The sequence below is a fragment of the Sinocyclocheilus anshuiensis genome, unplaced genomic scaffold (genome assembly GCF_001515605.1).
Source record: "Sinocyclocheilus anshuiensis isolate Anshui unplaced genomic scaffold, SAMN03320099.WGS_v1.1 scaffold601, whole genome shotgun sequence".
NCBI classification, from domain to species: Eukaryota; Metazoa; Chordata; class Actinopteri; order Cypriniformes; family Cyprinidae; genus Sinocyclocheilus; species Sinocyclocheilus anshuiensis.
In genome coordinates, this window is record NW_015536496.1 from 214,100 (window position 1) to 230,026 (window position 15,927).

The following is a 15,927-nucleotide window of genomic DNA, read 5'->3' on the forward strand; positions in this document are numbered from 1 at the left end:
AGACTGGAGTAATGATGCTGAAAATACAGCTGCGCATCACAGAAATACATTACAGTTTAACACATATTCACATAGAAAACACTTATTTTAAATTATAATAATATTTCACATTTTTTACTGTATTTTTGATCAAATAATTGCAGGAGCAGAAGAGGCTTCTTTCAAAAACATCAAAAAATAAATAAAAATCTTACCAACCCCCAAACTTTTGAATGGTAGTGTACAATTATATAAAGGTATACATAAAATATATTTTTAAATAATATAATATAATATAATATAAAAAATGATATTTATTATAATATTTTAATTTTAATATATTTACAATATTAACATTGCCAAATATTTCTTTAAACGCTATATTTCAATATATCGATAAATGTTACAAAATATAACAAATAATTACAGTTAAAGTCAGTATATGCCAACACACTTATATTAATGCATCTTTAGTGACAGGAAGAAGTGCAGTAAATACTCAAAAGTGGTGCTCACCAGGTTCCCCACAGACAGCATGCGGTTGAACTCGTCTGTCATGGGATAGTGCTCCAGAGCCATGAAGAGCGTGTTGAGAACGATGCAGATAGTGATGGTCAGATCCAGGAACGGATCATTCACCATGAACTTCACCCACTCCTTCACCTTCAGCCAGCTGGGGCCACACGTCCACACCAGGTACTTGTGTGCAAACACGTACCAGCATGGGTGACACTTCTGCTGCGCCTCCTCCAGCTCTGTCAGCGCAAAAACAACCAGGGGAGAAGAAATGACCCATGCATTCTTCATTAGGTTCGTTTTCTTCACAAGAACCACATTTGGTCGTATAGGGTTCTTGAACTGACCATATCTGTTCCTTGATGCGTCATTATAAGACCTTCAGATCACTCTGCTGAGTTATATTGTTGTTTATTGGTTCTTCAAAGCACCAGTCTAACTTGAAAGTTCAGCAATTTTACTAACTTCAATCATTTTGTACACAGTCTGTAAACCCCACCCTCCAAAGACATGTCAGCCAATCCGAAGCCAGCAAGCCTGAAAGGGCATAATGATTGACAGCCGTCTAGTGTTTCTGATTGGTTCTCCATGTAGTTTGTTCCTGTTTGAAGACTGCAATGCAGTCACAGAACTCATTTCACAGATATCTGCCAGTTAAGAGGGATTTTATGCATAATATTAAAGCACCACAGTGTAAATTTATTGTAATGTAAGGATGGACTGTTTACCTGTCTGGATGAATAAATTAAATCAAAACATTTACATAAACCATTAGAGGCCTCATGATAGAGTGTCTGACTGCACATAAAACGTGCTTTTGCCAGTGCTATACAAATGCTTCCATGCATGTGCATTCAATAATAACTACTTTAGATAAAAGCGTAATTTACAGCTGAGCATTGAAATTCTTTGCTTGTAGCAAACACCACATGAATAGGTCACGATGAAAGGTTAGCATGTTGTTTTTCTACCCAACTGAGGTTGAATTGCACTTGACAAGCGAGGATGCGTGTTTAGGAGGAACCTGTAAGCGCTCTAATGAGAAATGAGACAGAGACGGACATCTTGTGGCTCTAGATTTGGCTCTGCGGCAGTAATGTGCTACTAACTCCTGCGATGAGCTGCTGTGGTGGTGTGATGGACCACAACGGGTGCAGTCGACCTGTCAGCCTTTATTTCATCCTCCACAAGAGAAACTGACCAACAAACAGACCTTCAGTTAACACCACGTTCACCTTAACACAGCAGGAACTAAACTGCAGATGACGTGTAACGTTGTTTCTGAGTGTTAATGATGAACTATGAGAATTATTATTTTTTTAGTTAAACTATAAAATAAAAAATGTAATAATTATTTGAATTGTTATTTAAAAAATAAAAATATATTAATTTGATTGATTGATTGCTTGCATGCTTTACTTGGAAAAAGAACTTCAGTCGCTATAATGTTGCACACTTGCAGTCTATATAGTTGATTATATTTTACTGTAAATGTATTGTATGGCATTTTTCACAATATGTATCATTGCACGCAAACAGCAAACAAACAAACAAGGTTTTTGTGGTTGCTAGGCTGTGTGGGTGGTTGCTATGGCATTACTAGTGTTCTAAATTATTTTTAGCACATTTCTATGCGGTTGCTAGGGTGTCTGGGTTGTTTTTAGGGGGTTTCTAGGGTGTCTGCGTTGTTTCTCTGGTGTTGCTAGGGTATCTGTGTTGTTTCTAGAGGATTGCTAGGGTGTCTGCATAGATGTCTAGGGGGTTGCTAGGGTGTCTGCATTATTTCTAGGGGATTGCTGTGTATCTGGATTGTTTCTAGGGGGTTGCTAGGGTGTTTGTATTGTTTCTAGGGGGTTGCTAGGCTGTCTGGACTGTTTATAGGGAGTTGCTAGGGCATCTATGTTGTTTCTAGAAGATTGTTATGGTGTCTGTATTGTTTCTAGGGGGTTGTTGGGGTATCTGCCTTGTTTCTAGAGGATTGTTATGGTGTCTGCATTGTTTTTAGGGGGTTGCTAGAGTGTCTGTATTATTTCTAGGGGGTTTCTGGGGTGTCTGGATTGTATCTAGGGGGTTGCTAGGGTGTCTGCGTCGTTTCCAGTGGATTGTTATGGTGTCTGGATTGTTTCTAGGGGGTTGCTAGGGTGTCTGCGTCGTTTCCAGTGGATTGTTATGGTGTCTGGATTGTTTCTAGGGGGTTGCTAGGGTGTCTGCGTCGTTTCCAGTGGATTGTTATGGTGTCTGGATTGTTTCTAGGGGGTTGCTAGGGTGTCTGCGTCGTTTCCAGTGGATTGTTATGGTGTCTGGATTGTTTCTAGGGGGTTGCTAGGGTGTCTGCGTCGTTTCCAGTGGATTGTTATGGTGTCTGGATTGTTTCTAGGGGGTTGCTAGGGTGTCTGCGTCGTTTCCAGTGGATTGTTATGGTGTCTGGATTGTTTCTAGGGGGTTGCTAGGGTGTCTGCGTCGTTTCCAGTGGATTGTTATGGTGTCTGGATTGTTTCTAGGGGGTTGCTAGGGTGTCTGCGTCGTTTCCAGTGGATTGTTATGGTGTCTGGATTGTTTCTAGGGGGTTGCTAGGGTGTCTGCGTCGTTTCCAGTGGATTGTTATGGTGTCTGGATTGTTTCTAGGGGGTTGCTAGGGTGTCTGCGTCGTTTCCAGTGGATTGTTATGGTGTCTGGATTGTTTCTAGGGGGTTGCTAGGGTGTCTGCGTTGTTTCTAGTGGGTTTCTAGGGTATGCTGGGTAGTTGTGAGGACACTGTGTTGCTTTGCGGTTGCTAAGGTGTTCTGGATGCTCTCAAGAGTTGTTTTGTGGTTGCTAGGGCATTCTGGGGTTGGGTATTTGCTTGGGTATTTGGGCATTTTCTAGATCTTTGCTAGGTTAGTTGTTATTTGCAAATACAAAGACTTCACACTGTTTGCTCACTTACATTATTTAGGTTAAAACTGTACACTAGTATTTATTCAGTACTTTATTCAGCTATAAAATCATAGATTTGATTTGTTTATTTGTGTAAAATAATGTACTCCTGTCATAGCGATTGGGAATTTCCCTGCCGGAATGATTAAAACTGTGCACAGTACAAAATTCAGGCCCTGGATAATAAAACCACAGTGGAAACTATGATTACCATGGTAATTCTTTTTGTAAAGAGTACGTCTGAGAATTTTTGCAATGCGGCTGTTCCAGTGTCAGCATATTTATATACAAGTAAATCAGTAAGTGGTAGCTGGCAATCTATCATACATGTATGTGAGCATCATCTGACATAACGTGCTCATTACAGTAAATTTGGCCTGCTGCTGTCCTGCCGTGTCAGCTTTCACATGCGTGAAAATGAGGATTGGCATTTTCTTATGCTAGCAGATCTAAACTCAGACCCTGTGAGCTCAGGCCTTCTTCTGTTAGCAACTTTTGTGCTGACCAATCAAGATTCCAGAAAAGACTCAAAAATATGGGCCATTTTTATTCACAGGTGACATTTCATGTCCTCTAGTGAGGAGAGCACACTAACTGTATGACAGAAAACTGTCTTCGACTGACTTCTGATGAAGAATCCTGATGTTTGTACTCATAAAAAGATGCCAATGATCTCATGTTTCTCCATGTTACTTCGCTATAAGTACTATAACTATATTAGCAAAGATAATTACATTAGTGTCCACGCCAGTGGGCAATAACATTTTGCAACGTCTGTTGCTTTAAATGCTTACACTCTTTCAGGTAGATTCTAATTGGCTGTCAACATTTGTATTATTCATTAGCTGGAAAAATCGTTCTAAAAGTGGTTGAACGTACAGTATCAGTGTACTGGATCCGTGCATTGTCTTAAAGTTTTTAATGTTAATCAAACAACAAAAGACAAGGAAATCACTCACTGCTCTTGACTGAATAGCTTTTGTAACTTTAATAAGGATTAATCTTTCATTTATACAGTCAAATATGTAATGTTATTTTACATTAGATTACTTTATTTAATTTCTGTACCTAAAAACTAATGTAAAAAAAACCCCTGAAAAGCACTATTTATTTTCTTTATCTTTGCTCTACTGTATTTATTTGTGCTGTTTCTTGTAGTTAGATTAGTTGTTATTTTCTGTATTTTTATTTGACAGTATAGTCCTTTCTTCCCTAAAATAGCACATACTGAACCATACCGAAACGGTGACTCTAAAACGGTGATACAAACTGTGAGTAATTTGAACCGTTACACAATCGGCAGATGATAACATTCTGTTTATTATAAGCGCACACTGCCGTTTTGTCTTCTGTCACTTTAAATACTCAATTTCGGTAAACTCAATTGAGTTTACGCTTTGTCGCGATGGGCATAACAGATTTGAAACTGCGAGGACATTCTGTTACGCTATTATTTAGTCGCTAAAACGCTCAGGGAAGAGTCTGGCTTCTTGTGCCACCCAGGTGATGTCACAGCCTGGCTGTGTCATGATGAAGCAGCAGTGGGGAGGGTTACACCTTTCCTCTGAATAACAAGAGCGAGAGAAGTCTCGGGGGACGATATTAACCACGAGCAGATGGAGACACTTCTCCTGTCCTCGCCTTCCCTAAAATAGCACATACTGAACCATACCGAAACGGTGACTCTAAAACGGTGATACAAACTGTGAGTAATTTGAACCGTTACACAATCGGCAGATGATAACATTCTGTTTATTATAAGCGCACACTGCCGTTTTGTCTTCTGTCACTTTAAATACTCAATTTCGGTAAACTCAGGTGGATTCTGATTGGCTGGAAAAATCGATCTGAAAGTGATTCCAACGATATCGTTCCTCTGCGTTGTTATCGTCATAGTTGAGTGAACTTTACTATTCTCGTAGCATTAGAGTGATTATTAAAACGTTATAGTTGTCGTGCTTGGTGTGAACGGGCCTTTAACGATAACTGTAAAGATAATTAGCATTCACTTTGGCTTACGACAACATTCTGTTTAGTATAAGTGTGCACTGCTGTTTTGTTGTTAAATTTAGGTGGATTCTAATTGGCTGGAAAAAAAAAGTTCTGAAAGTGATTCCAACTATATCGATCCACTGTGTTGTTACCATACGAATGGGTCTTATACGATAACTATAAAGATAATTAACATCCACATCAGTGTGCCATATTTTTCTGTTTATTATGATCGTGCATTTCTGTTTTGTCATCTGACACATTAAATACTCAAGCTTGTTAAAGTTGGATGGATTCTGATTGGCTGTCATTGTTTTTATCATTCATCAGTTGGAAAAAAATCACTCTGAAAGTGATTCCAACGATATCGTTCCTTTTCGTTGTTATTGTTTTAAATGATTTTTAAAGCTTCATAGTTACCTATAGTTATCGTCCATGGTCTGAATGAGCCGCAAACAGTGAAAATGAATTCATCACTTGATTTATTTATACACAAACGTCTACAGGCGGTCTACTCTTTTGTTTCCTAAAACGCTTTGTCGCGATGGGCATAACAGATTTGAAACTGCGAGGACATTCTGTTACGCTATTATTTAGTCGCTAAAACGCTCAGGGAAGAGTCTGGCTTCTTGTGCCACCCAGGTGATGTCACAGCCTGGCTGTGTCATGATGAAGCAGCAGTGGGGAGGGTTACACCTTTCCTCTGAATAACAAGAGCGAGAGAAGTCTCGGGGGATGATATTAACCGCGAGCAGATGGAGACACTTCTCCTGTCCTCGCACGCATCTGAAAAGATTTCATGTGGATTTTACATGCATATGGAGTTGTTTCAGGGTTAATATCTCGTCGCTGGCTCGTGTGTGATTGTGGTTTCTAGATTTTTGTTGTGTTGTGTTTCTGTCAGGCGCCGTGTCTTACCTTCCATGGCGTCAGTGATGTAGCTGGTGGCGCTCAGGGCCCGATCTCGGCCCTCCTGGGGCAGCTGGGGCAGCAGCATACTGCTCAGCTCATTGCTGGAGTTGTGTCCCTGAAAAACCAACAACAGCAGTCACCGAAATGGCTTCATAAGGAAATAAACAAGAGCAGGTTTATAGCACTAACTGTTCTCTCTTTTACTTCAATTCACTGTATGGTGTTTTTCATATAATATGTATCATACCAAAGCTTTAGAATGCAAAAAAAATTATTATGGTTGCTAGGGAGACCGAGTGGTTGCTAGGGTGTTGCTATGTAGTTGCTAAGTGTTCTAAATTATTTTAAACACTTTACTTTGCCTGCATCCCCATGTCCATACTATCCATCCTAAATAGTATGTGAGATTAGAATAAGTGTGTCCCAAAGCATAGTATGCTGAAAAGAGTATGCCAGAAGTCCCCGGATGGTCTACTGTTTCAGGAAGATTTTTGAAGTGTGGATCCGTGCACACTCTAATGGCTAATATTACCCACAATCCATTGCGCTTTGGCGAAGGATTCGTTTCAGAACTACAAACACGAAAACCTACAAACATGGTGGATGTGCACGACCGACGGTTAAATAGAGAGGTTTAGATAAATGGGTTTGAGTTACTAATCATCAACATTTAGGCTAACCTGTTAAAAAAAAAAATGTATTTAATCTTATCTGTGTTATATTTCATCTGCAACAACAATGTGAACTTTTATAAACAACCATTTGGCCATTAAATTTTAAATGCATCATTATGCAAAAATTCTGAGCAGAGATCTCCGCATAAAGACCCACAGCTGGCAGATCAACGAGCTACTTCTTTTCTCTCCGATACGGTAGGAAGTTAAATTAAATTAAATGTGGAGGATCTTAACTGTGACGAGATGATTGACAGGTCAGTTTACAGTGACAGGGTGCGTGTAACTATGCGACAGAGCAAAGATGCAGTTGTATGACGTGATAGTTTGTCCCAAAGCTTGCCTACTCTTCTACTACACACTCAAAAGTGTAGCTTTTCTTCACCAAAAGAGTGCATACTTTAAGGGCGTAGTATAAGTAGGCACATTGGGGCACAGCATATGTGTTTGCTAGGGTGTTTAGGTGGTTTCTAAGGTGTTTCTATGTTGTTGTTACAACATTGTTGGTGATTGCAGGGGCATTTCTAGTGTAGCTGTGCAGTTGCTACCTGTTCTGAATGATTTTTTAACACATTGCTATACACTACGGTGTTTGGTGGTTGCTAGGGTGTTGCCTTTGTGGTTTCTGTAGGGTTGTGTGAGTGACACATTGCCATGTGGTTGCTAGGGTCTCTGGATGGTTCCTACGGTATTGCTATGTGGTAGCTACAATGTTGTGGGTGATTACAAGGCCATTGCTGTGCAGTTGTTAAATGTTCTGAATGATTTTAAGCACATTGTTATGCAGTTGCTAGGGTGTTTAGATGGTTTCTAAGGTGTTGCTATGTGGTTGCTATAGCATTGTTGGTGATTGCAAGGTCATTTGTAGTGCTGCTGTGCAGTTGCTACCTGTCCTGAATTATTTTTAAGCACATTGCTATGTGTTAGGGTGTTCATTGTTGGTGATTGCAAAGTCATTTGTAGTGCTGCTGTGCAGTTGCTACCTGTCCTGAATTATTTTTAAGCACATTGCTATGTGTTAGGGTGTTTGGGTGGTTGCTAAGGTGTTGCTATGTGGTTGCTAGGGTATTTGGGTGATTGCTAGGGTGTTGCTATGTGGTTGCTATAGCATTGTTGGTGACTACAAGGTCATTTGTAGTGCTGCTGTGCAGTTGCTACCTGTCCTGAATGATTTTTAAGCACATTGCTATGTGTTAGGGTGTTTGGGTGGTTGTTACGGTGTTGCTATGTGGTTGCTAGGGTATTTGGGTGATTGCAAGGTCATCTGTAGTGCTGTTGTGCAGTTGCTACCTGTCCTGAATGATTTTTAAGCACATTGCTATGTGTTAGGGTGTTTGGGTGGTTGCTAAGGTCTTGCTATGTGGTTGCTAGGGTATTTGGGTGATTGCTAGGGTGTTGCTGTGTGGTTTCTACAGGGCTGTGTAAGTGATTGCAAGGTCATTTGTAGTGCTGTTGTGCAGTTGCTACCTGTCCTGAATGATTTTTAAGCACATTGCTATGTGTAAGGGTGTTTGGGTGGTTGCTAGGGTCTTGCTATGTGGTTGCTAGGGTGCTGCTATGTGATATCCACAGTGTTCTCTGTGATTGTAAAGGCATTGCTGTGCAGTTCCTAAGTGTTCTGAATGACTTTAAGCACATTTATGTGGCTGCTAGGGTGACTGGGTGATTGCCAGGGCATTACTATGTGGTTGCTAGAGTGACCTGGGTGGTTGCTAGGGTGTTACTATGCAGTAGTTACAGTGTAGCGGACATTTGCAAGGGCATTGCAAGTGTTGCTGTGCAGTTGTTAAGTGCTCTGAACGATGTTGAACACATTGCTATGTGGTTGCTAGGGTGACTGGCTGGTTGCTAGGTGGTTGCCAGGGCGTTGCTATGTGGTTGTTAAGGAGTTCTGAATAGCTCCACCCTCAATTCTCTCTGATGTCTCTAGATAAGTCTCAGCAAACACAATACTTTATATGGTATTATTGACTGTGCAAACACACACACACACACCTTAGTCTACAACACTCCTAATGGCATTTAAAAATCAATTCTGTTTATTGCAAAACAAAAGCCTAATAAAAGCAGCGATTAACCCTCAGCAGCAGATGTCTTCAGTGATAATGGGTGTTTTGGGAAATGCGTTAATTTTTGTCAAACGCTTTTATCCATTTGTTTTCTAAAGCTGTTTTAATTTTTTTTAATCTGAGGTCTTCGAGTCGATACGATATCTGTCTGTAACAATGGCCCATCTGATTATATAATGTGTTTTTGATCGCAGGTAATCAAAAGAATGACGCAGGAGCACTTCATCACGGCCCACCAGAACGCCCACTCCTGCTGTTCAGGCGAGTGGGAAACACCGCCGTGTGTGTGTGTGTGTGTGAGAGTGTGTGAGACGCCACCTCTGCAACTCTTATTCAACATCTGTTGCTATGTTACCATGACTACATCGCCAAGACAACAGGGTATCCGTGCCTCCTTCACGCAGTCCAGACAGTTTTCAGACTCCTTTCCTTTCTGAGTAATTCAGATATTTCTGGCAGGATGTCATACTTCCCGTTTCAAAAGCCCATATGAAAGAAAATCACTTTAAATATATCAAAAATATCTCTCTAGACAGCACTGAGATTAAATGAAGTGCAAACTTAGACTTTGCTGCATCTCAGATGAGAAAAAGACCTCAGAAATCTCACATGTGTCTCTTATTAAGACTCAGATTTGCCTACAATAAAGTAAAAAATCAAAAGATCTCAGTATTTAATAATAATAATAATAATAATAGCATTCATGATCTTTACGTGTTCCTTTACATGTATCGTACAGTATGCATCTATGGAAATCACTTATGCAGTCACTTGTGTAACTGATGCGTGAAGTAATTGCTAATTAAGCATGCAGTGCATTTCTCTTCAATGCGTGGCAGTTTAAGGCATCTGAAGAGGTTCATATGGCATTTCGATCAGTGCTGTTGAGTACACTGATAACCCAATAAAAGAAAAGAACTCGTCCAAATCAGCTCAGAGAAGACAAGAGCATAATGCATGTTATCAGTGTGACTGGCAGCTATAGAAGGACTGACTACTATATGAACATACTGTAACACAGAGCGCAGCAGTCTGTTCAGAGACAGGAGCTCTTATGTTTCGTTCTTGAAGAAGATGAGGAGGTTTCTGTGAGACGTTCAGCTACTGTAGATTCATCACACAACACTTAACCTTGAGTTGATGTCTGTTTTAAACTAACAATGTTCATAGGTGAATCTGACAAAAATGGTCAAATTTGACCAAATTCTCACTACTGTAAAAATGCTTTACATGTTTAAAAAACATGGCAAATGTCACAATACCAAAAATATGCATGCTTCTAACAAAAGGCTTCAGTTTCATTATGTATTTTTTTTTCTTTAAATTTTGGGGTGAAATATGTAGATTTTTTATGACCAGCTGAATAATTTAATGTTTTATCATCTGATAACCATTTTTTTAATTATTATATTCTACACTACAATTTAAAAAAAATATTAAATTGATCAAAAGTAACAGTAAAGAAATGTATAAAGTTACAAAATATTTCTGTTTCAAATAAATGCAAATTTTTCCACAAATATATATGAGACCAACCCCAAACTTTTGAATTCTAGTGAATATTTAAATATAGAATTCATCATTTATTTATACATTTTGGCACATAATCACTAGACCAATTTAATAATAATAATAATAATAATTAAGAATTAAAGTTATTATTATTAATGAATTATAATTAATTATTATTATTATTTTCCTACACTCTTACCAGCACTCACACACATCATCATCACATCTCTCCTCACAGGCATCGTCCCCACTGCATTCAAGCAGGCTCGGGTAACCCCACTGCTCAAAAAAACCTACATTAAACACTTCACTTATACATCAGTTCTTATTCTGCTGGATCGATCTGCTGCTTTTGACTGTCAGTCATCAGATCCTCCTGTCCACCGTCTTATCACTAGGCATTACAGGGATTCCACTTCGCTGGTTTGAATCCTATCTCACTGGTAGGTCTTTCAGGGTGGCTTGGGGAGGGGAGGGATCCAAAGCACATCAACTTGTCACTGGGGTTCCTCAGGGATCAGTTCTTGGACCCCTCCTCTTCTCCATATACACAACATCACTGGGTCGCATCATTGCCTCTTTAAGAAGAATCGCTTTATGTATTCCCCAATTGTAAGTCGCTTTGGATAAAAGCGTCTGCAAAATGACTAAATGTAATGTCTAAATGTATTATTAGTAGTAGTAGTACTCTAACAATCGTATTTTGTCAAATTAATTTTGACAAAGTGTTTACTGTTAATTATCAATAAATGAACCATTTATTGGTATATCTGGTTGGTTGATTTATTGATTGATTGATTTATTAAGTATCAGTCAAACTTGTTCGTTTCTTCATGAGACTGATCCTGATTTCTCCACAGGAGACGATTCCAGCCGTGGTTCTTCGTCTATAGATCCGAGCGACTCGTACCTGATTCACAGGTGCTTTATTACAAATCAGTCATGCTGTTTCTAATTTACAGGACTTCACCTCTGCAGCTCTGCTCGTTTGATAAGAAGCACAAAGGCACTTACGCTCTCCTCCTTGACCTTCTCCATGGTGCAGGTCGGCAGCGGCAGAGGAGACAGCGGTCCCTGGCCCGAGATGCCGTTCTGGTCTATGGCCACGAAGAGTTTCCCGTTGATGTTGAGACTCGGGAAGAAGAACTGCGAGCTGTGGCTGCAGGTGCTCTGAGCGCTGGTCCTTCTCTTGCTCCAGGGCAGAGCCAGCGCCCCGCCGCGACTGTCCGAATCGCCGTGATTGCTGAACTCATCGTCGGCGAAATCCACCTCCGAGTCTTTGTTTGGCAGCCGGAAGTTGAAGATGCTGACCTGACTCTCCCGTCTGGCCCGTAAGGAGAGAGTGCGGACCAGCAAAGAGTGCGTTTGCTAGAAAAACGGAGATGAATTGACTTAACTGGAGACAATTCCACGGAATAAAACAACATGAGGGTGAGTTTTGGGTGATAAATCTACCTTCATTCCCTCTATAGTGTCCATCTTGGCTGATTTGTCGTTGCTGCCATCCTCCGTTCCTTCTGACAGCAGCCTCGAGCTTTTCCTCCGGTCCAGATTCCCTTTGCCTTGTGAGGAGAACGGCGACACGTCGGCCGTCAAGATGGACTCGGTTTCTTGTGCTTTCTGAGCCGCCTGACAGACAGAAAGCTGTCATTATAATCCCAATGTAGCATGACTTCTTGTACATTATTGATTAAATCAAGGATTCCACATTTTTTCCATCAGCCAAACCCCTTAGACATAAAAACTTTACTTGAATCTTTTTAAGAAATTAATATTTCAATAATTTAACAACACATTAGTTAGTCACATGACATGCAAGATAAAATATTTGATCTGTTTAAGTATTTTATTTTGTTTTTATTGTTTTTAGTTTCATATAGGACTACACAACTTTTTAAATTGTATTTCAATTATTTTGTCATATATTGAACAGATTTGAACTGCGATATTATAAATATTTAATTTTGTAGCTGGACTTTAAAATTCACTCAAACCTCTTTTTTTGTTGTGATAGTGTCTTATTATTATTATTATTATTGTTGTTGTTTTTATTATTATTCTTCCATTTTGATGTCATCACTGAACCCTTTGACAATAGTGAGATTGTTTTTATTATTATTCTTATTATTATTGTTGTTGTTGTTGTTGTTGTTGGTTTTATTAATAATAATAATAATAATAATATTTATCAGTATTAGTTTTAACTCTAATTATAAAAATTAAGACAGAAATAAATTACTGTTGTAAATCACAATTGTACTGTAAAATAAAAAATTATATTAATGTGATAATGTGATTATATTTTATGCTCCAAGTTATAATACTAAGTATTGTTGTTGTTGTTTGTTGTTGTTAATTTTAACAACAACAACAACAATAATAATAATAATAATAATAGTTATTATTATTATTAACAACAACAATATTATTATTAATAATATTCATATCTTATTAGTATTATTAATATAACAGTAGTAGTAGTAGCCTTAGTTTTAGTTTTAACTCTATTTATAAAACATTAAGACAGAAATACATTACTGTTGTCAATTACATTTGTACTGTACAATTAAAAAAATCAGTATGAATGTGATAATATTATAACACATTTCTTATTTTACAAGTTCTACAAGTTATAATACTAATATTTATATCTTAAATTCTTCACTTTCAAAATTTCAAACCCTTGAGCTTTTAACGTTCCAAAATGTATTTATTTTTTATTTTTTTGCCGGAATATTAGTGAAATCCTGTAAACTTCTGTCCTCAAAAAATTATGCAAGTGTGTAAATAAACTGAATCTAGAGCACATTGCGTGTCCAAATGAACTCGCAGCTCATGCAGAGAGTTTGTAGCATTTACTGTGAACTGAGAAGCACAGAGAGATGCTAAAAACACTGTATTATAAGCAGTGTTGGGAAGTAACTAGTTACATGTAATGGAATTACGTAATTGAATTACAAAATAAAAGTAACTGTAATCAGTTACAGTTACTGAGAAAAAATCTGTAATTAAATTACAGTTACTTATGAAAATTTTAAGGATTACAAAAGGGGGTTACATCTGATTTTTTTCACACACACTCCCACATACAGATTTAATTGATTTCTTTCATAAATTGCAGCGAGTGCTCTAAAATATGAAACACCAATGTTTCAGGAGTTTATAACATGCTTATTTGATAACTCTTTTATTTCCTATATGGGTTTATGTAAATGCTTTATTTTTTAAGATTAACTTTTTTTTCAAAGGCATTGTTAGATTCCAGTGTTTCCTGTCATAGTTATGCAAAGATTTGATTTCAAAAACAGTATCATAGCTATTAAAACTATTTCTTGTTATGATTTTAAATCTGTATTTAACCTCAGAACGATCTTAAAGTAAGTCTGATTTTGTGGTGACTGTGCTTCAAAGGGGACATCGGATGCCCCTTTTCCATAAGTAGGTATCCTCCTGACTACCAGCTATGGAGTTTTGTCCACTGTAGAGGACATTATGTTTTAGCGATTTCTCTGAGACGTTACATGTCACAGTTTTAAATCTGGATGTCCTGTACAGAGCACATTCAGGGCTTTCCAGAGATACCAAATGATTGGATGTTTCTCCATCACCACTCCCTTTCTTTGGTCTATTAGGACTCTTATATTCAACTACATCTAACAACAAAACACCTGCATTGCTTTCAAGACATTGTTGTCGCTACAGCTGCTCGAGTGTGGAGAAAATGACGGACTTCGTACAACTGGCTGAGGGTGGAAATATGCTAATATGGGACAGTACGTCAGTGGCCGTGGGAGGGGCCTGAACAATATGACATCATATTGGCTTGATAACTCTTTAGGTTTTTGAGTGAATGGATTTTTATCATTGTAGAGTGGTTGTGTCTACGCAATACTAAGACACATTTATATGCAAATTAAGATATTTTGCATGCAATGTCTCCTTTAAAATTGAAATATTATAATCTTAATTCAAGTGATGAAGGATTTTGAAAGTCTGACAGTAATCAGTACTACTGTAAGGTTAACCCTGCCTGGTTTACATGCTTGAAAATGATTAACAATTGAAAACATTAGAAATTTAGAAAAGTAATCAAAAAGTAATCAAATGTAATCAGTTACATTACTTTAATAAAGTAATTGAAAAGTTACACTACTTATTACATTTTAAGTAGGGTAACTTGTAATCTGTAACCTATTACATTTTCAAAGTAACCTTCCCAACACTGATTATAAGATGCTCGTGTGTAAATGCACACAGTGCCGCGCTTCACTTTGAAAACAGACTAGATACTTAATTAAACTGCTGCATTTGATTTAAAAATCGCACTAAGCTATATCACAATGTCAGATTAATTGTGCAACCAAATGTATTTATTTTAATGTTACATTTGATTTAATAATGAATAAAAAAAAAAAAAGCTTTCCATAAACTCCCAAACCCCTGCAGTTCCCCCAGCTTCCTTAAAGGCACAATATGTCATTTTCGCCACTAGAGGGCGCGTATTCAAAACAAACAAAGAGACAAAGGTGTAGTGACTGAGTGTGGAATTATGGGAGTTGTGGTCTTCATCCCCACAGCCGATGCAATCCGACGGGACTCGGGCAGAAATCATGTTCATGGATGAGCTAATGATTTATTAACGTAGTAGAATGAAGCAGGGATTTCAGCAGTGACCCCGACGTACCTGCTGTTCCTTCTTCAGCTGCTCCATGGCGAGCTGAAACTCTTGTTCTTTCAGCAGGGCTTCTGCGATGGTGGCCTGGTTCTGCTCCTCGTATGCCATGGCCACCACAGCCAGGATCAGGTTCACCAGGTAAAAGGAGCCCAGGAAGATCACCAGCACAAAAAACACCATGTACGCTTTTCCCGCCGAGCGCAGCGTCTGTCAGCACAACAACAGCGTCAGATCACAATGGCTGCAAGAACTCGCAGATTACGTTGAAGAAAAACGCATGTGCAATATCTGTTCACAAGCTTGTAATTAGTGTCAGACAGATGCATCGGTCAGACTAATCAATCAAAGGTTATTCTAAAGTAATCTACAGTCAACTCTCAAAAACAGCCTAATCAATGGATGAAAACAGATGAATAAAGGCTTAATTTATACATACACTACCATCCAAAAGTTTTGCATCATTTTTGACATTTTGATGCCAAGATATAGACATAAATTACATTGAATTCTTTCTAATATGTGCTCAAGAAACATTTCTGATTATTATCAATGTTGAAAACAGTTGTGCTGCACAATATTTACAATATTTTTTTGATACATTTAATTTTTTAGGCTTCACAGATGAATAGAAAGTTCAAAAGAACAGCATTTATTTGAAATAGAAATCTTACTGACCCCAAAC

At 38.3% G+C, this 15,927-nt stretch overlaps 1 protein-coding gene across 1 annotated transcript in view; it reads right to left on the reverse strand.

Moving 5' to 3' along the window:
• LOC107687137 (sodium channel protein type 2 subunit alpha-like) overlaps nucleotides 1-15,927 on the reverse strand; it is a 137,944-nt gene that overhangs the window by 90,641 nt on the left and 31,376 nt on the right. Inside the window, exons 9-13 of the mRNA XM_016484371.1 lie at nucleotides 15,255-15,452; nucleotides 12,026-12,199; nucleotides 11,585-11,938; nucleotides 6,322-6,430; nucleotides 496-734 (exon numbers count right to left, since the gene is read on the reverse strand). Coding sequence (XP_016339857.1) covers nucleotides 496-734; nucleotides 6,322-6,430; nucleotides 11,585-11,938; nucleotides 12,026-12,199; nucleotides 15,255-15,452 — 1,074 coding nt within the window. The remainder of the gene's footprint in view (nucleotides 1-495; nucleotides 735-6,321; nucleotides 6,431-11,584; nucleotides 11,939-12,025; nucleotides 12,200-15,254; nucleotides 15,453-15,927) is intronic.